At 42.5% G+C, this 19,274-nt stretch overlaps 1 protein-coding gene and 1 long non-coding RNA gene across 2 annotated transcripts in view; both read left to right on the plus strand.

Moving 5' to 3' along the window:
• LOC144458910 (leukocyte elastase inhibitor A-like) overlaps window positions 1-5,965 on the plus strand; it is a 256,223-nt gene extending 250,258 nt beyond the window's left edge. The window contains 8 exon segments of the mRNA XM_078162743.1: window positions 1,077-1,217; window positions 2,625-2,742; window positions 3,225-3,367; window positions 4,484-4,504; window positions 4,507-4,572; window positions 4,827-4,916; window positions 4,998-5,178; window positions 5,407-5,965. Coding sequence (XP_078018869.1) covers window positions 1,077-1,217; window positions 2,625-2,742; window positions 3,225-3,367; window positions 4,484-4,504; window positions 4,507-4,572; window positions 4,827-4,916; window positions 4,998-5,178; window positions 5,407-5,627 — 981 coding nt within the window. The 3' untranslated portion in view covers window positions 5,628-5,965.
• Window positions 5,966-16,625: 10,660 nt separating this feature from the next.
• Window positions 16,626-19,061, plus strand: LOC144458925 (uncharacterized). The gene is made up of 2 exons (XR_013488266.1): window positions 16,626-17,164; window positions 17,799-19,061. It is a non-coding gene; the product is annotated as an uncharacterized LOC144458925 (long non-coding RNA).
• The last annotated feature ends 213 nt before the right edge of the window (window positions 19,062-19,274 follow it).

The raw sequence follows: 19,274 nt of genomic DNA on the forward strand, positions 1-19,274 counted from the left end.
CTGCGATTCAACAAGAGGGCGTGGAGAGGTTTATTACACAAGTTAGTCACCAGAGAGTGCAGTTGCACACACACACGCACACACACACAAAGTTATCTTAATAAGAGAAACTATCATTTACATCCCCAGGTCCTCTGCTTCACTGAGGAACAGCAACCGGCATCGGAGGAGGCACAGCCAACAGATGGGCAGTCTGCGATGCAGTCGCAGACGCAGATGCCAGACTATCTGCTCAAGGTGATAGGAAACCCAAAATAAAGGGAATGATTAATGATTAAACTTGGTGATGTCACCTGGTGAGGAAGTCTGAGATTTTGGTTCCAGAGTATTTTATACTTCATTTCCCACTGCTCCACTGCCCACTGCTTGCTAATTCTGATACCTTGCTGCAGCTTTGATTTAGGAATATTAAGTGTAATGTGAAGCTTAAAACAACAAAACAATCAGATTTATGCAGCAGATGGGAAATTCAGTGTTTTGGCACCGTAACAAAAGCACTCCACCCTAACTTTTCTTTGGTCCATGATAAAGTAAAACAACAAAATGGTGGGTAAATGAGTGAATTCTAAAAAAAAACTCCCCACAGGTTATTTTATATGAATGTTATAGCTGTTAAAGCTTGTTAAAGTTTGGTCTGGTTTTGCCTTCTTCCACTTTCTTTTCAAAAGGTGCCGAAAGTCTCATAAAGAAAAATTAAAAGTCATGGGAGGTTTTGCAGAAAGTCATTCTATCTACAGTAAATGATGAGAACAATGTCTCCAAAATCATCCATTTTATGTCACTATCACTGGGCAGCATTTAGCACATACACAATGGCCACTATGGTAGCATTATTCAAAAAGAAAAGACTGACCATGTAATAAAAGTGCAAAAAGTTTAATTTTCTCTCTCCATAATGGTTGCCTCTGAGTGCAGTGTATGCAACGCTGTAGCACGGAGCACCAGCATTACCAATGATTATGGTGTCTATTCTCATCATTTAACAGTCACACAATCCCAATGACCCATATTAATGTTGTCTTTTCTCTGGCTCAGTGTGTCTTTGTAACACTCAGTTCTTCTCTGGCTGTTTGCAGCACCTGAAACCCCAGGATGATGAAGAAAATGTCCACAGCAGGTTTGCCAAGCTGCTGGCTGCCATCAACAAGCCAGATGACGCCTATGCTCTCAGCACTGCTAACAGGCTGTATGGGGAGAAGACCTTTGAGTTTAAAGAGGTATGTGTATGTGAGCCTGTTGTGCTCAGACACCGATGAAGCAAAGCTGTTTTAGTTTTAAGGCCCAGACAAGAGTTTCTAGTATCTTAGTACTGTAGTAACACTTCTTACACACATATATATATATATATATATATATATATATATATACATTTGAATATTTTGCCAGATATTTAATACTCTATTGTTTTTAAAACTGGGTCCAGTAAGTGACCCTGTCCCTAGGAACCCACTGGCTATTCTGGTTGGTACAGGTTGTGAATGTTAAATTGTTGTTATTGTACTTAGTGTTCCTATAATTTGAAGCATTTTCCGGCACAAGAATTTCCTTTGGGATAAATAAAGTTCCATTGAATTGAATTGACGTACAAAACCAACATCAAAGATCTTGTGGCAATAAGGCTGACTGTTGCGTCGCATCATGTTGCCTGTGCCTCGGCCAGAGTTTCACTGAATACACTGCAAAGACTACAGTCAGCGGCCAACTAGCACGAACGTTGTGAGCCTGCGTGAGAGGAAATAACGCTCCATAGCAGCAGGCAGTGATAGTCTGTTCGTCATAACAAAAAGGGTGACTGGAAAACTGATAGGACGGATTCAAGAGGCTAGTTAGCCTGTTGGCTCATTAACACAAACAATTATAAACCATTTCTGCCAAAGAGTTCAATAGCGCAAAAAAATAATTGTACCTCATAGAGCATGTTGGTTGACTTTAGCTTTTTACTTTTCTCACTTCATTTCTTTTCCTGCACACTGAGCTGAAGTCAGAGTGACTTCATTCAGCGACAGGCTCTGCCCAAATCTACCACTGCCCGGGTAACAGACGCTTACCAACAGCTCGGCAGCTGACCATCAAAGTAGGCTATAAGAAGAGAGATACTTACTTGTATACAATATAAAGCGTATAGATTTGATAAATGCTAGGTAAACCATCTGTATCTACATAACATATTACTTGACTGAGTTTTTTTAAACTGTTCATATGATTTCATTTCTGGTTATGGTGGTGAAACTGTTGGATTTTTCAGACTTTAGAGTTTCAATTCAGCCTTAAAGTTTGCACAGTATACCTTTTACTTGTGTAAACTCCTGCCATACAGTTGCAGTAAAAAAGTGGCACCTGTGTTGCTCAACCAGCTAACTCTATGATTATGTGATCATTCAACAACCAGAAACCATTAAACCGTAAAATTAAAATGCAAAAGTTGAAGGAACTGAATGCAACTAATGATTGATTGACCAGCCCTGTTCTCTGGGATTAACATATCCATCCTGTGTTCAAAGAACTAAAAACTGTCAACATTCAACTGAAATTCATGCCAATAAAATAGTCGTCTATTTCTTGATATCTCTCGTGTTTGTTAATGGATTAATGTGAGTATTTCATTGTGCTTTTTATGATTCCAGGAGTTCTTAGCAGAAACCCAAAAACACTACCAAGCCGAGCTGGAGCCTGTGGACTTTATAAAAGAGTATGAGGCAGCCAGGGTCCACATCAATGAGTGGGTTGAGGAGCAGACAAAAGGTAGATCTCATATTGACACACTTATCACATAGACTGAAATTGTTGGCCCCCACCCAAGCCTTTTACACCTCAAATTTGACCGAACTTTGGATGAAAACATTACTAGAGCTGCCTGTGTCTCCTTCTTAAAGATGTACTTTGCAAGATTTTCCATAAAAATCAATTTATAGACTCACAATGAAATAATCCCTCTCTGCCTGTATTTCCTTTTTATTTTCTGTGTTCAGGATGTTTTTGGGTGTGTAGCTGCACAGCGTTTGGGTGAGGTCATGGCTTTATAAAAAGGTAGCCACCAGGTGACACTATAAGCAGCAGGCATCCAAGAGACACAGTGCCAAAAAAAACACAAATATAGCGAGGCGAAAGGCCAAACAGAAGTGAATCTGTGGTTGGTGGTAGGGTTGGCTGCCTAGCATGTTTATAAAAAATTACTGACAATCCTGCATAGTACCTTCAGTGATTTGCTCATTACTCTTCACAAGGTAAAATCAAGGACTTGCTGGTAGAGGGCGTGTTGGACGACAGGACCAAGCTGGTACTGGTCAATGCCATCTACTTCAAAGGCTTCTGGAACCAAAAGTTCAACAAGGATGAGACTGTTGATGCTCAGTTTAGAATTAACAAGGTAACCCTGCACAAAAACAGCTCAAGGTGGAGAAACACCTGAGGAACAAAAGCAGCACTCTGCGCACAGTTAACCTGAGCTCTGTAATGCTGTAGCTGGCATGTGCAGGGCACTCTAATCATAGACCATTACAAAGCTGTGTTTATTTTTCTGGACGGGATTTTTAAGCTTGAAAATGATCTGTCTTTAAGTTTTAAAAAGTTTGTGGTTTGATCTGCCGTAGCTCAGTGAAACCACTGGTGTGCAAACTGCAGCAGACTAGAAAAGATTTTATCCAAGTTCTTCCCCAAATAAGAAATAGTTTGGGAACAATGCCAGCATTCTTGTTGGTCATAGAATTTCAGGGATATCCTTGAATTACATCCTGGAGCTGTGTTGATATGACACCCCATCCCCGCTGCAATTACCCTTTCCAAAACCCACTAACACCCACTAACATCTGGCTTTTGTATTTAATGGGAAAGATTACAATCGGCTTTCTCTCCCACGACAAATGACTCCGCAGAAGTGATGGGTATTTATCAGCTCAGGCTGTTCTCAAGCACCATGCATACATTTTCCTATGAAAAGGAATGCACTGAATATCGCACATATCCCTCATAATCATGATCCAGTAATCTGTGTATAACCCACGTGCTGGGGAAGGCTGCAATCATGTGACCAATCCGCTGTAGGAAGCAAAGAATAAAGAGGGAGGCAGTTTGGGGAGGTGGATGTGTCAGATAAAACAACTTTGCCCGGAAGACTGGGGTTTGTAACTATATGAAGTTTGAATCATCTTAACGCACATCCTCACCGTGTTTCTTTCCTAAACATAACATAGTCTATTGCCTATTTTTAGCTGGTTTTCTGGGATTTAAAAACAACAACACTGATTTTGATGGAAAACATGGTATTAGCATGTCTTGTGAAAAGTTTTACCAGACTGAAAAATGCAAAGACATCAGGCATTCACTATAGAAATGAAATGTTTTGAGTCTGTCTAGTGATAGAAAACCAGAGATATGCTCATAAACTCAGGTCAGAACTATGATATACAGATCATTATTTTGATGCATGATGTGATGATAACTCACTTTAAAAAAGAATGCTTGTTCTGTTTGCCTCTGTCTTTAGAGTGACACTAAGCCGGTGAATGATGATGATGAATGATGAGCCAGAGAAGTGAATTCCTTTTCATCGTGGTTCCTGATCCCAGTTTCAAGGTAAAGTCCATGTTTTACATCAGTATGGTTTTGCCCATTCTATTAAATACAGTGGACAGATTGACCATGATACAAAGAACAGTTGGTTTCATTTTGATAATGACTGAAACCATCAGACTTATGGTTTTTACCATAATTTCCATACGTAACTAATAGAGACGGGGGCTTTTTTTCTCCAAATACCAACGTGTTTCTCAGGATGAATAAATCAGATTATTTTAAAATGAAATGAAAACCTCAATGTGTTTGGACAGATCCTAGAGATGCACTATAAAGGAGAAGAGCTCAGCATGCTCATCTTCCTGCCCAATGACATAGAGGACGACACAACAGGCTTGGAGAAGGTAGGACACATATGCACATACAGTGAACAAATGCACCATTATAAACAGACAGACTAATAATCTATACTGTATTCACACTAGCTGGAGGCGCAGCTGACCTATGAGAAATTTGTGGAGTGGACTCGTTCAGACCTGATGCGTAAAACTGATGTTAAAGTGGGTCTACCTCGATTCAAGCTGGAGGAGACCCACGACATGAACAATATCCTGTTCAGCATGGGCATGGTGGACGCATTTGATGTCAGAAAGAGTGACTTTTCGGGTGAGACACAAACTGCATTCCTATTTTAGGAGCACAACATACGTGACCAAAAAAAGAAATCCAAACATCATAGAAAACCCACACCCAAACAAAAATGTTGTTAAATGCACTTGAAAATTAAACAAGCACAACGAAAAACAAGAGCCAGTAATGCAAAACACAAGGTAGCCTGCATCTCTCATTTAGTGTGCATGATAAAGCAATGGACTCTCTCTGCTCTGCTAACAGGCCTTTCCACAGCCAACAACCTGGTACTGTCAAAAGTCGTTCACAAGAGTTTCGTGGATGTCAATGAGGAGGGAACTGAGGCTGCTGCTTCCACTGGTGCCATTATAACAGTTCGCTCTCTTCCATCCATGTTCGTCGCAGACCACCCCTTCCTCTTCTTCATCCGACATAACCCGACCAACAGCATTCTCTTTGCTGGCCGATACTGCTCTCCGGAGTAAGCACTGCTGTGTGTGCTGCAGACGTGGATGTCAAACCAAACCATCCCTCCTTCATAAAATCAAGAGACACATTTAAAGAGACATTTTTTTGGTCACTCTGTCTCTTTTTGGTTGTTTTGTGTCTCTTTTTGGTCATTTTGCATTTGTTTGTGTCTCTTTGCAGATGTTTTACATCTCTTTTTGGTTATTTTCTCTCCCTTTATGGTCACTCTGTGCATCTTTAGTCATTTTTATCTCTTTGTGGTTGTTTTGTGCCTCTTTGTACTCAATATGCATCTGTAAGGGGGGTGAAGGGATCAGTGTATTTTGAATAAAAAGGATTCTTTGGATCAAGTGGAGAGCAAACTGGATAACCAATGTGTACAAAAATGTACTGATAAATTACAATAAAACCCAGGCTAAAAACAATTGAAACTTACAAGAAATTAAAATGTCCTAAAAAGAGCAAGTTTAAAACAGTCCTTTAAAATGGCCTAAAATGATATGTAATTTCAAATGTCTTTATTTGGGGGAGCAGATTCATCGGTGCTGGGGAACACTGTCCTTGTGGCAGGACCGCACCAACTTGTCTCTCTGCCACCATACCCTGAGGCCCTCATAAAAAAAAAAAAAAACAGGAGAGAGAGAGAGAGATGAGCTGTAATAACAAATCCAACAAGCCTGGGCCGACTTTGTTTCTTTTCCACAGAACTTTCAATAATGGGCAGTTATGGTACTCACGCTCACGTCATTTTACGATGCTGGAGCACCGCTCTGTCCTGCCCCAGGCTGGCGGCTCCTCCTTGCCCCCTTGTTAGCCTCGCTGCTTTACACAGTTCTTTTGCTTCTCCCAACATGGCTTCCCTGGCACCTCTGTATAGCAGCTGTTTTGTCTTCTCCTCCCTAGCGCACCATTTGCTGCTCCTCCTGCATCCTTGCGCCTCACTGATTAAAACAAAGGGTTTATACAAAAAGGTAAAAGCTCACAGATGCAGGTATTTACACTAATCAGGTCACTTCTGCTGGCCTGGAGTAAAAACACATTAAAAAGTAGCAGATGCAATTTCACAATAAAAGCATGCAAATAAAACTGAACACTGGAGTAAAATAATTTAAAACAATATGTAAAACAACTAAATAGAAGATAACCACTGCAAAAAAATATGAAAAGCACAACATGCATGAAATCTAAATATAATAATAATAATAAATTTTATTTGTAACGCACTTTATATTTAACGAAAAATCTCAAAGTGCTACAACAGCAAGAAAAGAAAAAATAAGTTAAAACAAGAGTTAAAAGCAGTTATCAAAGTAACACGAGCAAAAATTACAGATTAAAAGATTTTTTAAAAAGGTACGTTTTAAGGCCCTTTTTAAAACAATCAATTGACTGTGGAACCCTCAGGTGTTCTGGGAGGGTGTTCCACAGTCGAGGAGCAGAGGAGCAGAAGGCTCAATCTCCCAGTGTGCGGCTCTTAGTCCTTAAACCATGGGGTTTATTTGAGCACTCCAGAAACTCCGGTAACACTCCAGGGGGTAAAAGACTCCGTCCCAAACTCTGACTGTTCTAGCGCAACACACACACTTCATAACTTTACACACATACTCGTTTACCATTCCAAGTGGGGACCCCCCTCCCCTCTCTGCTCCACCAATCTCCAGCCCGCACACTGACTGACAGCGTAGCCGGTAAACAGAGCTCAGCTGTTTATTTAGCCTAGCAATATCTCTGGACTATAGTAGCTGCAATGGACGACTTTGAACGTGATTTTGAAGAGTTTCTCGTAGCGGTCACAGACCCAGAGCCATACCTGTTTGAGCCGGAGCATACAGATGAGGAACTCCATGTGTTTGATGCTGAGCGGGCGAGAAGAGAGGCTGAATGCACAGAATGGGATTCGGTGCTACTGCTACCATCGCTGGGGAGATATATCATCAGGAGGAAAAGCGCCGCAGAGAGTGCATCACAAGGAGTGAAGTTGCGTCTTCTTTTCCTTGCAGATGACCGTTTGGTTTCATTCTCTCCTGTTGCGTGGTAAGTGTGGTCCATTCGCAAACTTTATGACTAAAAAACTTTTCACTACTCTCTATCGACGAACTACTAAAACTCTCTGCTGTTTCCTCCTCCTTCTTCCTTCCTTCCGCTGTCTTCGTTGGTTCATTTATACACGCGAAACGCGTTCTCTGGCTGGCTGGATTGTCCACTCGGTCTGCCTTACATACATGGCGGCGCAAGATGGCGACCTCTCTAAAGCAAGGCCCTTGCTATATATATACAGTACAGGCCAAAAGTTTGGACACACCTTCTCATTCAATGCGTTTTCTTTATTTTCATGACTATTTACATTGTAGATTCTCACTGAAGGCATCAAAACTATGAATGAACACATGTGGAGTTATGTACTTAACAAAAAAAGGTGAAATAACTGAAAACATGTTTTATATTCTAGTTTCTTCAAAATAACCACCCTTTGCTCTGATTACTGTTTTGCACACTCTTGGCATTCTCTCCATGAGCTTCAAGAGGTAGTCACCTGAAATGGTTTTCCAACAGTCTTGAAGGAGTTCCCAGAGGTGTTTAGCACTTGTTGGCCCCTTTGCCTTCACTCTGCGGTCCAGCTCACCCCAAACCATCTCGATTGGGTTCAGGTCCGGTGACTGTGGAGGCCAGGTCATCTGCCGCAGCACTCCATCACTCTCCTTCTTGGTCAAATAGCCCTTACACAGCCTGGAGGTGTGTTTGGGGTCATTGTCCTGTTGAAAAATAAATGATCGTCCAACTAAACGCAAACCGGATGGGATGACATGTCGCTGCAGGATGCTGTGGTAGCCATGCTGGTTCAGTGTGCCTTCAATTTTGAATAAATCCCCAACAGTGTCACCAGCAAAACACCCCCACACCATCACACCTCCTCCTCCATGCTTCACAGTGGGAACCAGGCATGTGGAATCCATCCGTTCACCTTTTCTGCATCTCACAAAGACACGGCGGTTGGAACCAAAGATCTCAAATTTGGACTCATCAGACCAAAGCACAGATTTCCACTGGTCTAATGTCCATTCCTTGTGTTTCTTGGCCCAAACAAATCTCTTCTGCTTGTTGCCTCTCCTTAGCAGTGGTTTCCTAGCAGCTATTTGACCATGAAGGCCTGATTGGCGCAGTCTCCTCTTAACAGTTGTTCTAGAGATGGGTCTGCTGCTAGAACTCTGTGTGGCATTCATCTGGTCTCTGATATGAGCTGCTGCTAACTTGCGATTTCTGAGGCTGGTGACTCGGATGAACTTATCCTCAGAAGCAGAGGTGACTCTTGGTCTTCCTTTCCTGGGTTGGTCCTCATGTGTGCCAGTTTCGTTGTAGCGCTTGATGGTTTTTGCGACTCCACTTGGGGACACATTTAAAGTTTTTGCAATTTTCCGGACTGACTGACCTTCATTTCTTAAAGTAATGATGGCCACTGGTTTTTCTTTAGTTAGCTGATTGGTTCTTGCCATAATATGAATTTTAACAGTTGTCCAATAGGGCTGTCGGCTGTGTATTAACCTGACTTCAGCACAGCACAACTGATGGTCCCAACCCCATTGATAAAGCAAGAAATTCCACTAATTAACCCTGATAAGGCACACCTGTGAAGTGGAAACCATTTCAGGTGACTACCTCTTGAAGCTCATCGAGAGAATGCCAAGAGTGTGCAAAGCAGTAATCAGAGCAAAGGGTGGCTATTTTGAAGAAACCAGAATATAAAACATGTTTTCAGTTATTTCACCTTTTTTGTTAAGTACATAACTCCACATGTGTTCATTCATAGTTTTGATGCCTTCAGTGAGAATCTACAATGTAAATAGTCGTGAAAATAAAGAAAACGCATTGAATGAGAAGGTGTGTCCAAACTTTTGGCCTGTACTGTAGGTAAGAGCTTTCCCAGTGGAAATTTGGATCAGAGCCCTCCTGTCATCTCTAACACCAGTGTGTATGTTCATTCATCTTCTAACCGCTTCATCCTCTTGAGGGTCGCGGGGGGGCTGGAGCCTATCCCAGCTGACATCGGGCAAGAGGCAGGGTACACCCTGGACAGGTCGCCAGACTATCGCAGGGCTGACACATACAAGAACCTAAAATGTGATGTAAAAATTACTAACTAATAACACAACATTGGAACATAGCTGATATATTGCTGGAGACAACTGAATCTAGTGCAACACAGTGTGTGTGTGTGTGTGTGTGTGTGTGTGTGTGTGTGTGTGTGTGTAAGTTAGAGAGATAAACATGGAGAGTGAATGTGGGAGTGAGTGAGTGAGTGAGTGTGTGTATGTGTGTGTGGAATGTGGGGGAGTGAGCTAGAGAAACCAAGCAGGCAAAAGAAAGAGTGAACGTGTGTGTGCTGAATGTATGGTAACAAATGTAGTGAGGAATGTAGTAAGAGTAAAGTATTTAAAGTATTAAGAGTATTTAAAGTATTTAAAGAGACAAAAGTGCACAATAAGAGAAGAAAAGAGTCAGAGATACTCAAAAGCATATCCGTGGTTACCGCTATTGACTTGACAAACGCATCCTTTAAATCTGTAAAGGCAGGGGCGTTGAGCCAACCAATAGGCTGCTCGGGCGGAATGCAAAAATAAGAGAGTCAGAGGTACTCAAAAGCGAATCCGTGGATACCGCTAGCGACTTGCCACGCACACCTTTAAGCCTGTAGGGGCAGGTGTGTGTGAGTCAACCGTTGGGACAGCTTAGACGGAGAGCTTAGGGAATAGAGATTAAGAAAAGGCCTAAAGTAAAAAAGCTTCTGTGGATACCGCTGTTTTGAAGAAAGTGATCTCCCAGCCAAGAAGGAGGGGAGTCACCGTAGACAGAACAGGTCTGACACGGGCAGAACGCTTAAAATGTTGCAACCAAAGAGATAAAGGAAAAGTAAAAAAGACAAAAAACAAGTCAAAACAGTTAACAGATCGATCAAAGTGTAAAAATTGTAAAAACCTAACTGTAAGCTATAAAGTTGCTGTACATACATTGTAGTATATTTAGAAGTAAGTTGTAGTAAACACAGTATAATCTATTTAGAGTGATGCACGAAGCGTTGTATAAAGTGTTGTAAATACAGTAAAGTGTTAAATAAAATGTAACTGTAAAAAGACTGACAAATCATTGGGAGACTGACTAAACAGAGAGCACAAAAGGAGGGGGTGAGGCATGCAGCCAGCATAGAGTGAGGAACACAGCCAACAGAAGTGGGCTTATACAAAAAACAAAGCTTTGTTAAAATTTGATCGTTTGGTTCTGACCTCTATTGGGTTAAAGGTCATTACAAAGAAAAAAGACATTTTGAGGCCTGAATGTTTTATCATAATCTGGTATCTGTGTGTTTGTTTTATGTGATTTGTTTCAAAGTTTTGTTACATGAGGTAGTTATTAACAGTGTCTCAGTGAAACAAAACCAGACAAGGGTAACCTAACGGTGTCAACAAATTGTCTGGGGACTGGAAACCTAACGGTGCCAACAAAAAGTCCACATGTTTCACTGATTGAACCAGTTGCTCGGGTGAGCTCCATACAAACTGGTTGGCTGTTAAGGGGAGAATAAAAAAGAAATATCTGTTATTTTAATTTAATTTTATAGATAAATAAAATAAGTGATAAGTATAGTCTCATAAATGAATAGAATAAGTAATAAAATTATAAATTATAAATGATAAGTAGTTTTAGTTTATATGTATAGTTTTATAATAAATAAAATAAGTAATAAAATAAAGAAAAAAGAAGTTGAGATCAAGCTGTGAAGAGTTGGATGGAAGAGGGTGACAGCAGTAGTAATGAAATTTGGGCCGAAGAATATTGCATGACTGATGGTTCAGTGGACACTAGAGGCATAAAAAACACATTTTGGGTTGGAAAGAAGCTACATAGACAGCGAAGGGGGTGAGCAGATAGAGAGAATCAAACTAAGCTGTTAAATAAATCAAGTACACAGGCCTCGCTGCTGCAACATTGGGAGATCACATTAGGCTGTCTGATAAGGCCTCGCTGCTGCAACATTGGGAGATCAAATTAGGCTGACTTCACTGGTACAACATTGTGGACCAAAGATAACACAAATAGGGAGAGTAATAAGGCAAACACATAAATTTCACCAGTGACAGGTTAAGAGGTGAGGTTATACATAACTCACATCAGAACACCTGAAATAGATGGAAGAGGGAAATGAAGGGGGAGATGAGATTATAACAGAGAGTCATTGCGTCACTGAGGGTCCAGTAGAATTCAGGGGCATAAGAGCGCATTTTTGGCTGGAGAAGAACATACTTTGACAGTAAAGGGGTAGAACATTGGCAAGACGAGCAGGAGATCAAACAAAAACTTTGGCAGGTCACCAAATTTGTTAACTTGAAGAGAGTAAAAGAGTTATTTCCAGGTGTCCCGTGGGAAGTGATTTTGCGCAGACTGTGGGTTCCTTACTCATTAAATCCGCTGCTGCAGAATTTGTGTGATAATCATAAGGACGCGCCGGTAGCTTCACTCCCTCTACACCAGATGAGAATACGAGGTCACGAAGGAGAGACACATAATCCACGACTGTGGATTGTTGTTGTGCCCAGAAAAGTTGATTTGGGAGACATGAACATTTGGCTGTTTAACCAAAGCCCCCCTAGGAGACAGGTCACATAAATTAGAATATAATCTTTGAAAAAGAAATAATAATAATAATAATCATATTAATAATATAACAATAAAAAAAAAAGAAACTACAGTTACAGTAGAGGACATTATTAGCACTGATAAGCACAAAAGAAACAGACGAGCAACAAGAAATTCCAAGAGCTGGCACAGTGAAACAAGGCTTCAAGGAAAGATGGAAAAAAGGGTCTGACACCCATAGAGATAGTGATGACATAAATTCCAGGTAGGAGAAACTGAATCCAGCGTTGGGTGACTAAATGGCACAAAAGAACATCAGGAAAAACAAAAATAAATAAATAAATCAAAAATCTGGGGGGAAAAAAAAAAAAATTGTTGGCCTAAGGATGGAACCTTCAACCTGGCATGTTGCGACGAGGTGGATACAGAACTAAATACATTGAGGCAAAAGACACTAAGGTGAGTTATAAAAAAAGAACAATAGGGTTAAGGAAAGGGAGGTATTAGGGTGGTTTAGACAAGCAGGGGGTAGGAAGCGAATGTTGCAAGTAGTCAAGTCAAGTTAAGTCAAGTCAAGTCAACTTTATTTATAAAGCACATAAAAAAACAACTCACATTGACCAAAGTGCTGAACATATAAAAAATAGAAAATGAAAAATACAGAGGAAACACAATAACAAAAAAACCAAAGCCATAGCAGCAACATACATAAATACATAAATCAAGGCACAAATAAGCACAGAGTAGGAGATTAAAATATCATGTCAGAAGAATACAAATTTTTGAGAAGAGATATGTTTTGAGCCTAGATTTAACTGAGCCAAGGGAGTGCAGCAGGCATCCACAGGACCCACAGGCACTAATGGATGTGAGACCCATAGCCCCACCCCTACCAGCATCACCACCACCATACCCACAAGACACATCACCATCAGAGACGGGACAATACCCACTGCGCTCGGTGGGGGAGGCAAGAGCAGCAACAACAATGGAAGGCCAAGTGGAGGGAAGGTTCACAGTGACCTTGGCCAGAGATACGAAGGCCAAGAGCAGATGAAAGAAGACGCTCCCCACACGCAGAACACTGACAATCCAGTGCCACTCATTACCACTCCAGAGGCCCCCGAGGTGGCGGGGTCGAGTTGGACCTAGGGGAGGACCGGCAGGCCGAGGAGGATGGAGAGGGGGACTGAGCTTTCCTCCAAGACCCCAGCCACCGCAACAGCAAACCTATCAGCGAGCCGCACCCTATCAGCAATCAGGCTCCCAGGAAATGAACACAGGATTTCCAGGAGTGAATCCTGCAGCATCTAACCAGCTATGCTGGGGTTGTTACCAGCCCGGCCACCGACACAAAGACTGTTCGGTCAACCCATGGGAAGGTCCAGCAGAAAATTTGCTGAAAACGAGACAGGGTGCCCATGGTAGGGCTGCCCGGAGAAGCCTGAGGGGGAAGTAATGTCACCAGTCATTTCATTACAGCCACACGACGAACCAACTGTACCTGTTGTCACCCACGAACAAGCATATCCTTTTATGGTGGACACAGGGGCTGCCTATTCATGCCTAGGAAAAGAGGGCTCTGAACTCCCCCTCTCTAAGTCATCCATCAAGACCATAGGCTTCTCTTTGAAATCACAAGTCATACCATTGACAGAGCCCGTTCCAATGCTTATCGCAGGAAAAGTCATATTTGCACTCCTACTCTACTCAGCTCATACGCCAGTGAATCTTCTAGGCAGAGATATATTGTGCCCTCTCAAAGCTAAGAACATGTGTCCTCAAGATGGACTATATTTAGATTTCCCTGAGGAACCTCCACAAAGCATGATGCCACAGCTGCCCCGTGAACGCCACAGAGACACAACAGGCGTTGGGCTACTGCCTCCAACTGACACCAGAAGAGCCGCACCTTAAACAGACATGGACTCAGTGGGAACCATGGGTCAGGTTACATTTTGACACAGCACATAGTCCCACTCTGCCACTGCATTGCACACTCATGTATGACACGGACCAGACTCATGTAGATTGTCAAGAATGCAGGGACACAGTGCTCAAAAAAAAAAAAACAAACAAAAAAACATGCCTGATCATTAGTGAAGACATGTATTCAGCACCTCAAGGTGTGGCGGCAGCCGTCCGCCTCCCAGAAGAATTAGCAGGATGGTTTCAGGTGCCAAATTCTGCACCACACGTTACACTGATGATAGCAGAAGGTTATGAGTCTCATCATTTGGGTCCAATGGTCGGATGTGCACTGCAGGTGCAAGAGTGGTTACCCAACAAGAACAAATACATCCACATTTCAGATGACAAACAATACATTAGAATCTCAACTAAGACAGGTGATAAAGCAGTCACAGATAAGGTACTTGTAGATGGTACTACTCCCACACAGATGGCAGTCACAGAAGAACACGCACAGTTCCACCACAGCTATGGACAGCACATAAAACAGACGTAGGCTTGATAAAATCAGCGCAACCTATTCACATCACACTAAAACCACATGCTAGCCTACCATACCAGAGGCAGTATCCTCTGTAGCGGCATGCCATTGACGGTATCCAACCCACAATTGAAGGCTTGGTAAAAGCCGGAGTTCTGGTCAAAACTAGAAGTCCCTGCAACACGCCCATTTTTCCAATCAAGAAACCAAATTCCTCAGAAGAGCAGCTAATGCAGTGGTGGAAACAGAGACGCCACATGTGCCAGATTCACACACATTGCTTTCAAACATACCATCCGACACACGATCGATTTGTGTTCAGCCTTTTTCAGTGTACCGCTACACCCAGACTCTCAATATTTGTTTGCATTCACTTATGAAGGTCAGCAATATGACCTAGCTAATTTGAACGTGCCAAGCACTGTATTACAACATGCATATGATTTGCTTGTCTGTAGCTTTTCAAAAGAACAATGTCAAAAAGATTCCATTGCAGTGCTCACAGCATTAGCAAAGGGGGGGACACAAAGGTCCGTAAAAACAAATTGCAGTTCTGCCAGCAGTCTGTAGAGTACTTGGGCAGACAGTCGAGTGGGGATAAAAAGTGCATTGCCCCATCTCAAATAGAGGTAGTAAGTAAGGCACCTCAACCGCAGGCGGTGGGCCAAATGCTGTCTTTTCTCGGCATGACAGGATACAGTCGGCCATGGATTTGTGACTATGCTATAAAAACTGCTCCACTCAGAGCTTTACTAAGAGCAGTAGGACAGACAAACAACACAGCACAATTGACATGGACAGAGGAAGCTGAGGGTGCGTTCCAAATCTAAAAAATAGACATGCAGTCAGCTCCAGCGTTAGGGACTCCTAACTATGCTAAACCTTTTCATCTCTAGGTAGCAGAAAGATCAGGCTTTGCATGTGCCGTCCTGATGCAAGACATGCCCACAGGCCAGGCGTACGGGCTATGAGGTAATCCTATCAGCCCCTGAATTTAACATTCAGCGCTGTTCCACCATCAACCCCGCCACTAAACTGGTGCTGCCAACAGATGGTAAGTCACATGATTGCATTCATGACACAGAGAAATTTATGTGAAGATTTGCACAATCAACCAATCCCAGCTGATCTCACATTGTTTGTAGATGGCTCATGTTTTCGTGACGCTACTGGTAGCCATGCAGGCTATGGGATTGTTCAACTTCACAACAATGACCACACCACTGAGACACTACAATCACGTAAACTTGCTCAGCCATGCTCAGCCCAACTTGCAGAGATAAAAGCTTTAACAGCAGCATGTAAATTGGCAGAGGGACAATCACTAAATGTATACACAGACTCAGCATACACCTATGGTGTATGCCACGTCCATGCTAACATATGGAAACAAAGAGGATTCGCAGAGCTGACGGCACTCCTGTAACACATGGAGCTGCCATCCTCGACCTGATAGAAGCCATGTTCCTTCCCACAGCTCTAGCAGTAATTAAATGTCCAGCCCACCAAAACACTGATACATTGATAGCCAAAGGCAATAACCTTGCAGATGAACAGGCAGCAATAGGGGCAGTAATGACACCCTTACTAACCATACAAGACTGTGAACCCCTCACAACCATGCCCTCCCTCATAGCAGCTCAAAACAGAGTTACTGAGGCTGAAAAACATCTATGGGTAAAAAGATACAATATCATCAGACAATGGTAGTCATTTTGTGTCTAACGTCATACAAGAGACACTGAAACAACTAGGGATCAAACAAAAATTTGGCTGCGTTTACAATCCCCAATCACAGGGAGCTGTAGAAAGAGCAAATGGTATTTTAAAAACCAAAATAGCAACAATAGTAGTAGATAGTGGGGACAAGCTTAGCTGGGTGGATGCTTTACCGCTTGCACTAATGTCAATGCGCTCACAAGCTAGCAGAATCACGCATCTAACACCGCATGAAATGCTTACGGGTTCACCCATGCCAATACCATATTTGAGGGGTCCCTATGAAGGGCCCCCATTGGAGCAACTGCAAAATGAAATGTTTGACTATTTACGAAGTCTAACCTGTATCCATAGGGCTATCTCCCAGCAGGTGAAAGGCACCACAGAGGACAGAAGGGTCGAAATCCCAGAAGACCTTCAACGCATACTTCCTGGAGAGTGGGTGTACGTCAAGGTGTTCAAAAGGAAGTGGGACCAGCCACGCAGAGAAGGTCCATACAAGGTCATATTAGCTACACCAACTGCCTTGAAAGTTGAAGGTAAGAACGTTTGGTTCCATCTTAACCACTGCTGCAGAGCTAACAACCCAGAGAGGGTGTCGACAGAGAGCACCTCAGAGGAAAACACCCCATCCTCAGTCGCCACCTGCTAGCCACAGGGCTGAGGATGAGGGCCCAAGCGCAGGGGGAGCAGAGAGAGGAGAGAGAGCAGAGACAGAAAGAGAGCAGGGAGAAGAAAGCAGCAGCTCAGAAACAGGTGAAGATGGTAACTTGACTCAAGTTTACATACGTATGTGGACAGAGACCAACAAGTACAACATTCCAATTGGAACACTAAAAACCTCATCAATTCTTGATTGGTTAGAAAAGTTCTCTGTTGGAAAAATCTTACAGACTATAGGAGTAATATTTGGACTCGGCGTCCTTCCCCTAGTACAGATCCTGATAAGAAGGGCCATGAGAACGGCCACGGGACAATTTATTATGCTGATACACAGCAGGAAAAGCTCCCCGAGAAAGGCGAATTGTGGAAACTAGATCAACCGTGGGTAAGATCCTATGCATCCAAAAGATTGAACAACGATTTATATGAAACCATGATTGACAATACGGACATATGTGAGAATATGGCTGACAATATAAACTTATATGAGCCAATGAAGGGGAACCTGGAAGGGGAATACGAGGTTGTATAGAGAGAGAGAGGGAGAGCCGATTCAGGGTAAGAAATAACCAAATAATTGGCAATAGATTCAGGAAAAACCTTGCTGTTACCAAACCCATACTAACAATCGACTGATTAACATATATAGGTTATCTATACCACAGGGCAATTAGGAGGAAAAGGAGGGAAGTGAATTGAACTAAACAATATCCTTTCTAACACACAGATTGGTGCAGAGCATGGCCAGCATGTGGAGATCCCTGTATCCAAAGCAGCAGAATCCAGGGTTGGCCTACCAAGAGCGCCCAGCCATGTCAGAGGACCAGCCCCCATTTGAGCCCAGGCTAGGGATGACCTACAGCGGCAACTGGTCAACCACCACGTGCTGCAACGGAAGATTGAGATGCTGAGGGGATCAGGTGGCGTCCTACCGGCGCCTGCGGATGACTGGTACATCCGCCTATGTGCCCGACGGACAGTAACTTGGCAGCATTAACAGCAAAGATAACTATGTACCTTGCTTACTGTACCCGGTATATGTGAAGTTATCATGTATTCACTGAAGAAAATACCAGTAACGACTGTAGTCACAACCACTGTATAAGAATGTCATTATGATTAATCATGCAACAAGAAAAACAAAGACATTATTAGGCTAGCTCTTATACTCTATATACATACGAATTATTCGAGGTGATAATCATGAATTGTGTGTGATACCTACGGATGACAAAATGTGTGACAGATACTGCTGATAATCAATGAAGTATGACTTATGTGCAGCTCTACTGATGTTGATCACTGGAAAATGATTCATGTTAGCCAATCTAAATCTTAATGGTATGGGACTATGAAGTCCCAAAGGGGGGATATATATATTTTCTCCCCCTTGCTGTGATTTAAGATATTATATGGGACTATGGAGCCCCAAAGGGGGGAATGTAGTGTAATGTACTGATTTACTGAAGACATATACTGTACCTTTTAGCTGACCTTTAAAAGATATGTGTTGAAGCAATATAATCTGTGCAACTGACAAATTACACACTGGTTTAATATTTCATGTATTCTTATGACACACACACACACACTTATTGAGCACTTAAGCATTGTGGTGGAGAAGTACCTAGGACTCACTGTGAATCATTTCTAAAAATAGCATGAGGATGGGTTCAGAAAACACTAGTGGAAAATTAGGGGAATTACAGCTTGTCCTGAGAATGACCCTAGAGGGGGAAAGGACTAAAAAGTGCTGAGTCAGCAGAAATATGACACCATTATGGTGGAGAAAAAGTGACTCAGCAGAGGTGGGATATCGTTACGATCACAGCCAAGTGGGAAGGATTAAGGGAAAGAAATGACTCAGCAGAAATTCTACGATAAAAGAGCGAGCGCAAACAAAGAAATTCCAGCCTTGCTCCGGAGCTTGGCTCATTTGGGTTGTGATGTGTTTGTTGCCTGCGAGCACATTAAACTCAGTTGCATCTGATTCTACGTGTCTCCAGTGATTTTTTGACCTCTGAGTATTTGAGTTTTTGATATCTAATGGAAGACAAAGAAAGTCCGTTTGAGAGGAGAAGAGCGAGGTCGCGAGCTAACTGGCCCGGCTCGGGACCTTGACTTTTTTGCTTCTACAAGTGCCCGGAGAGAACCCACGCTGACATGGGGAGAACATGCAAACTCTGTACAGAAGGGCTCCCAC

Source organism: Epinephelus lanceolatus, chromosome 20 (assembly GCF_041903045.1).
Source record: "Epinephelus lanceolatus isolate andai-2023 chromosome 20, ASM4190304v1, whole genome shotgun sequence".
Classification (NCBI taxonomy): domain Eukaryota; kingdom Metazoa; phylum Chordata; class Actinopteri; order Perciformes; family Serranidae; genus Epinephelus; species Epinephelus lanceolatus.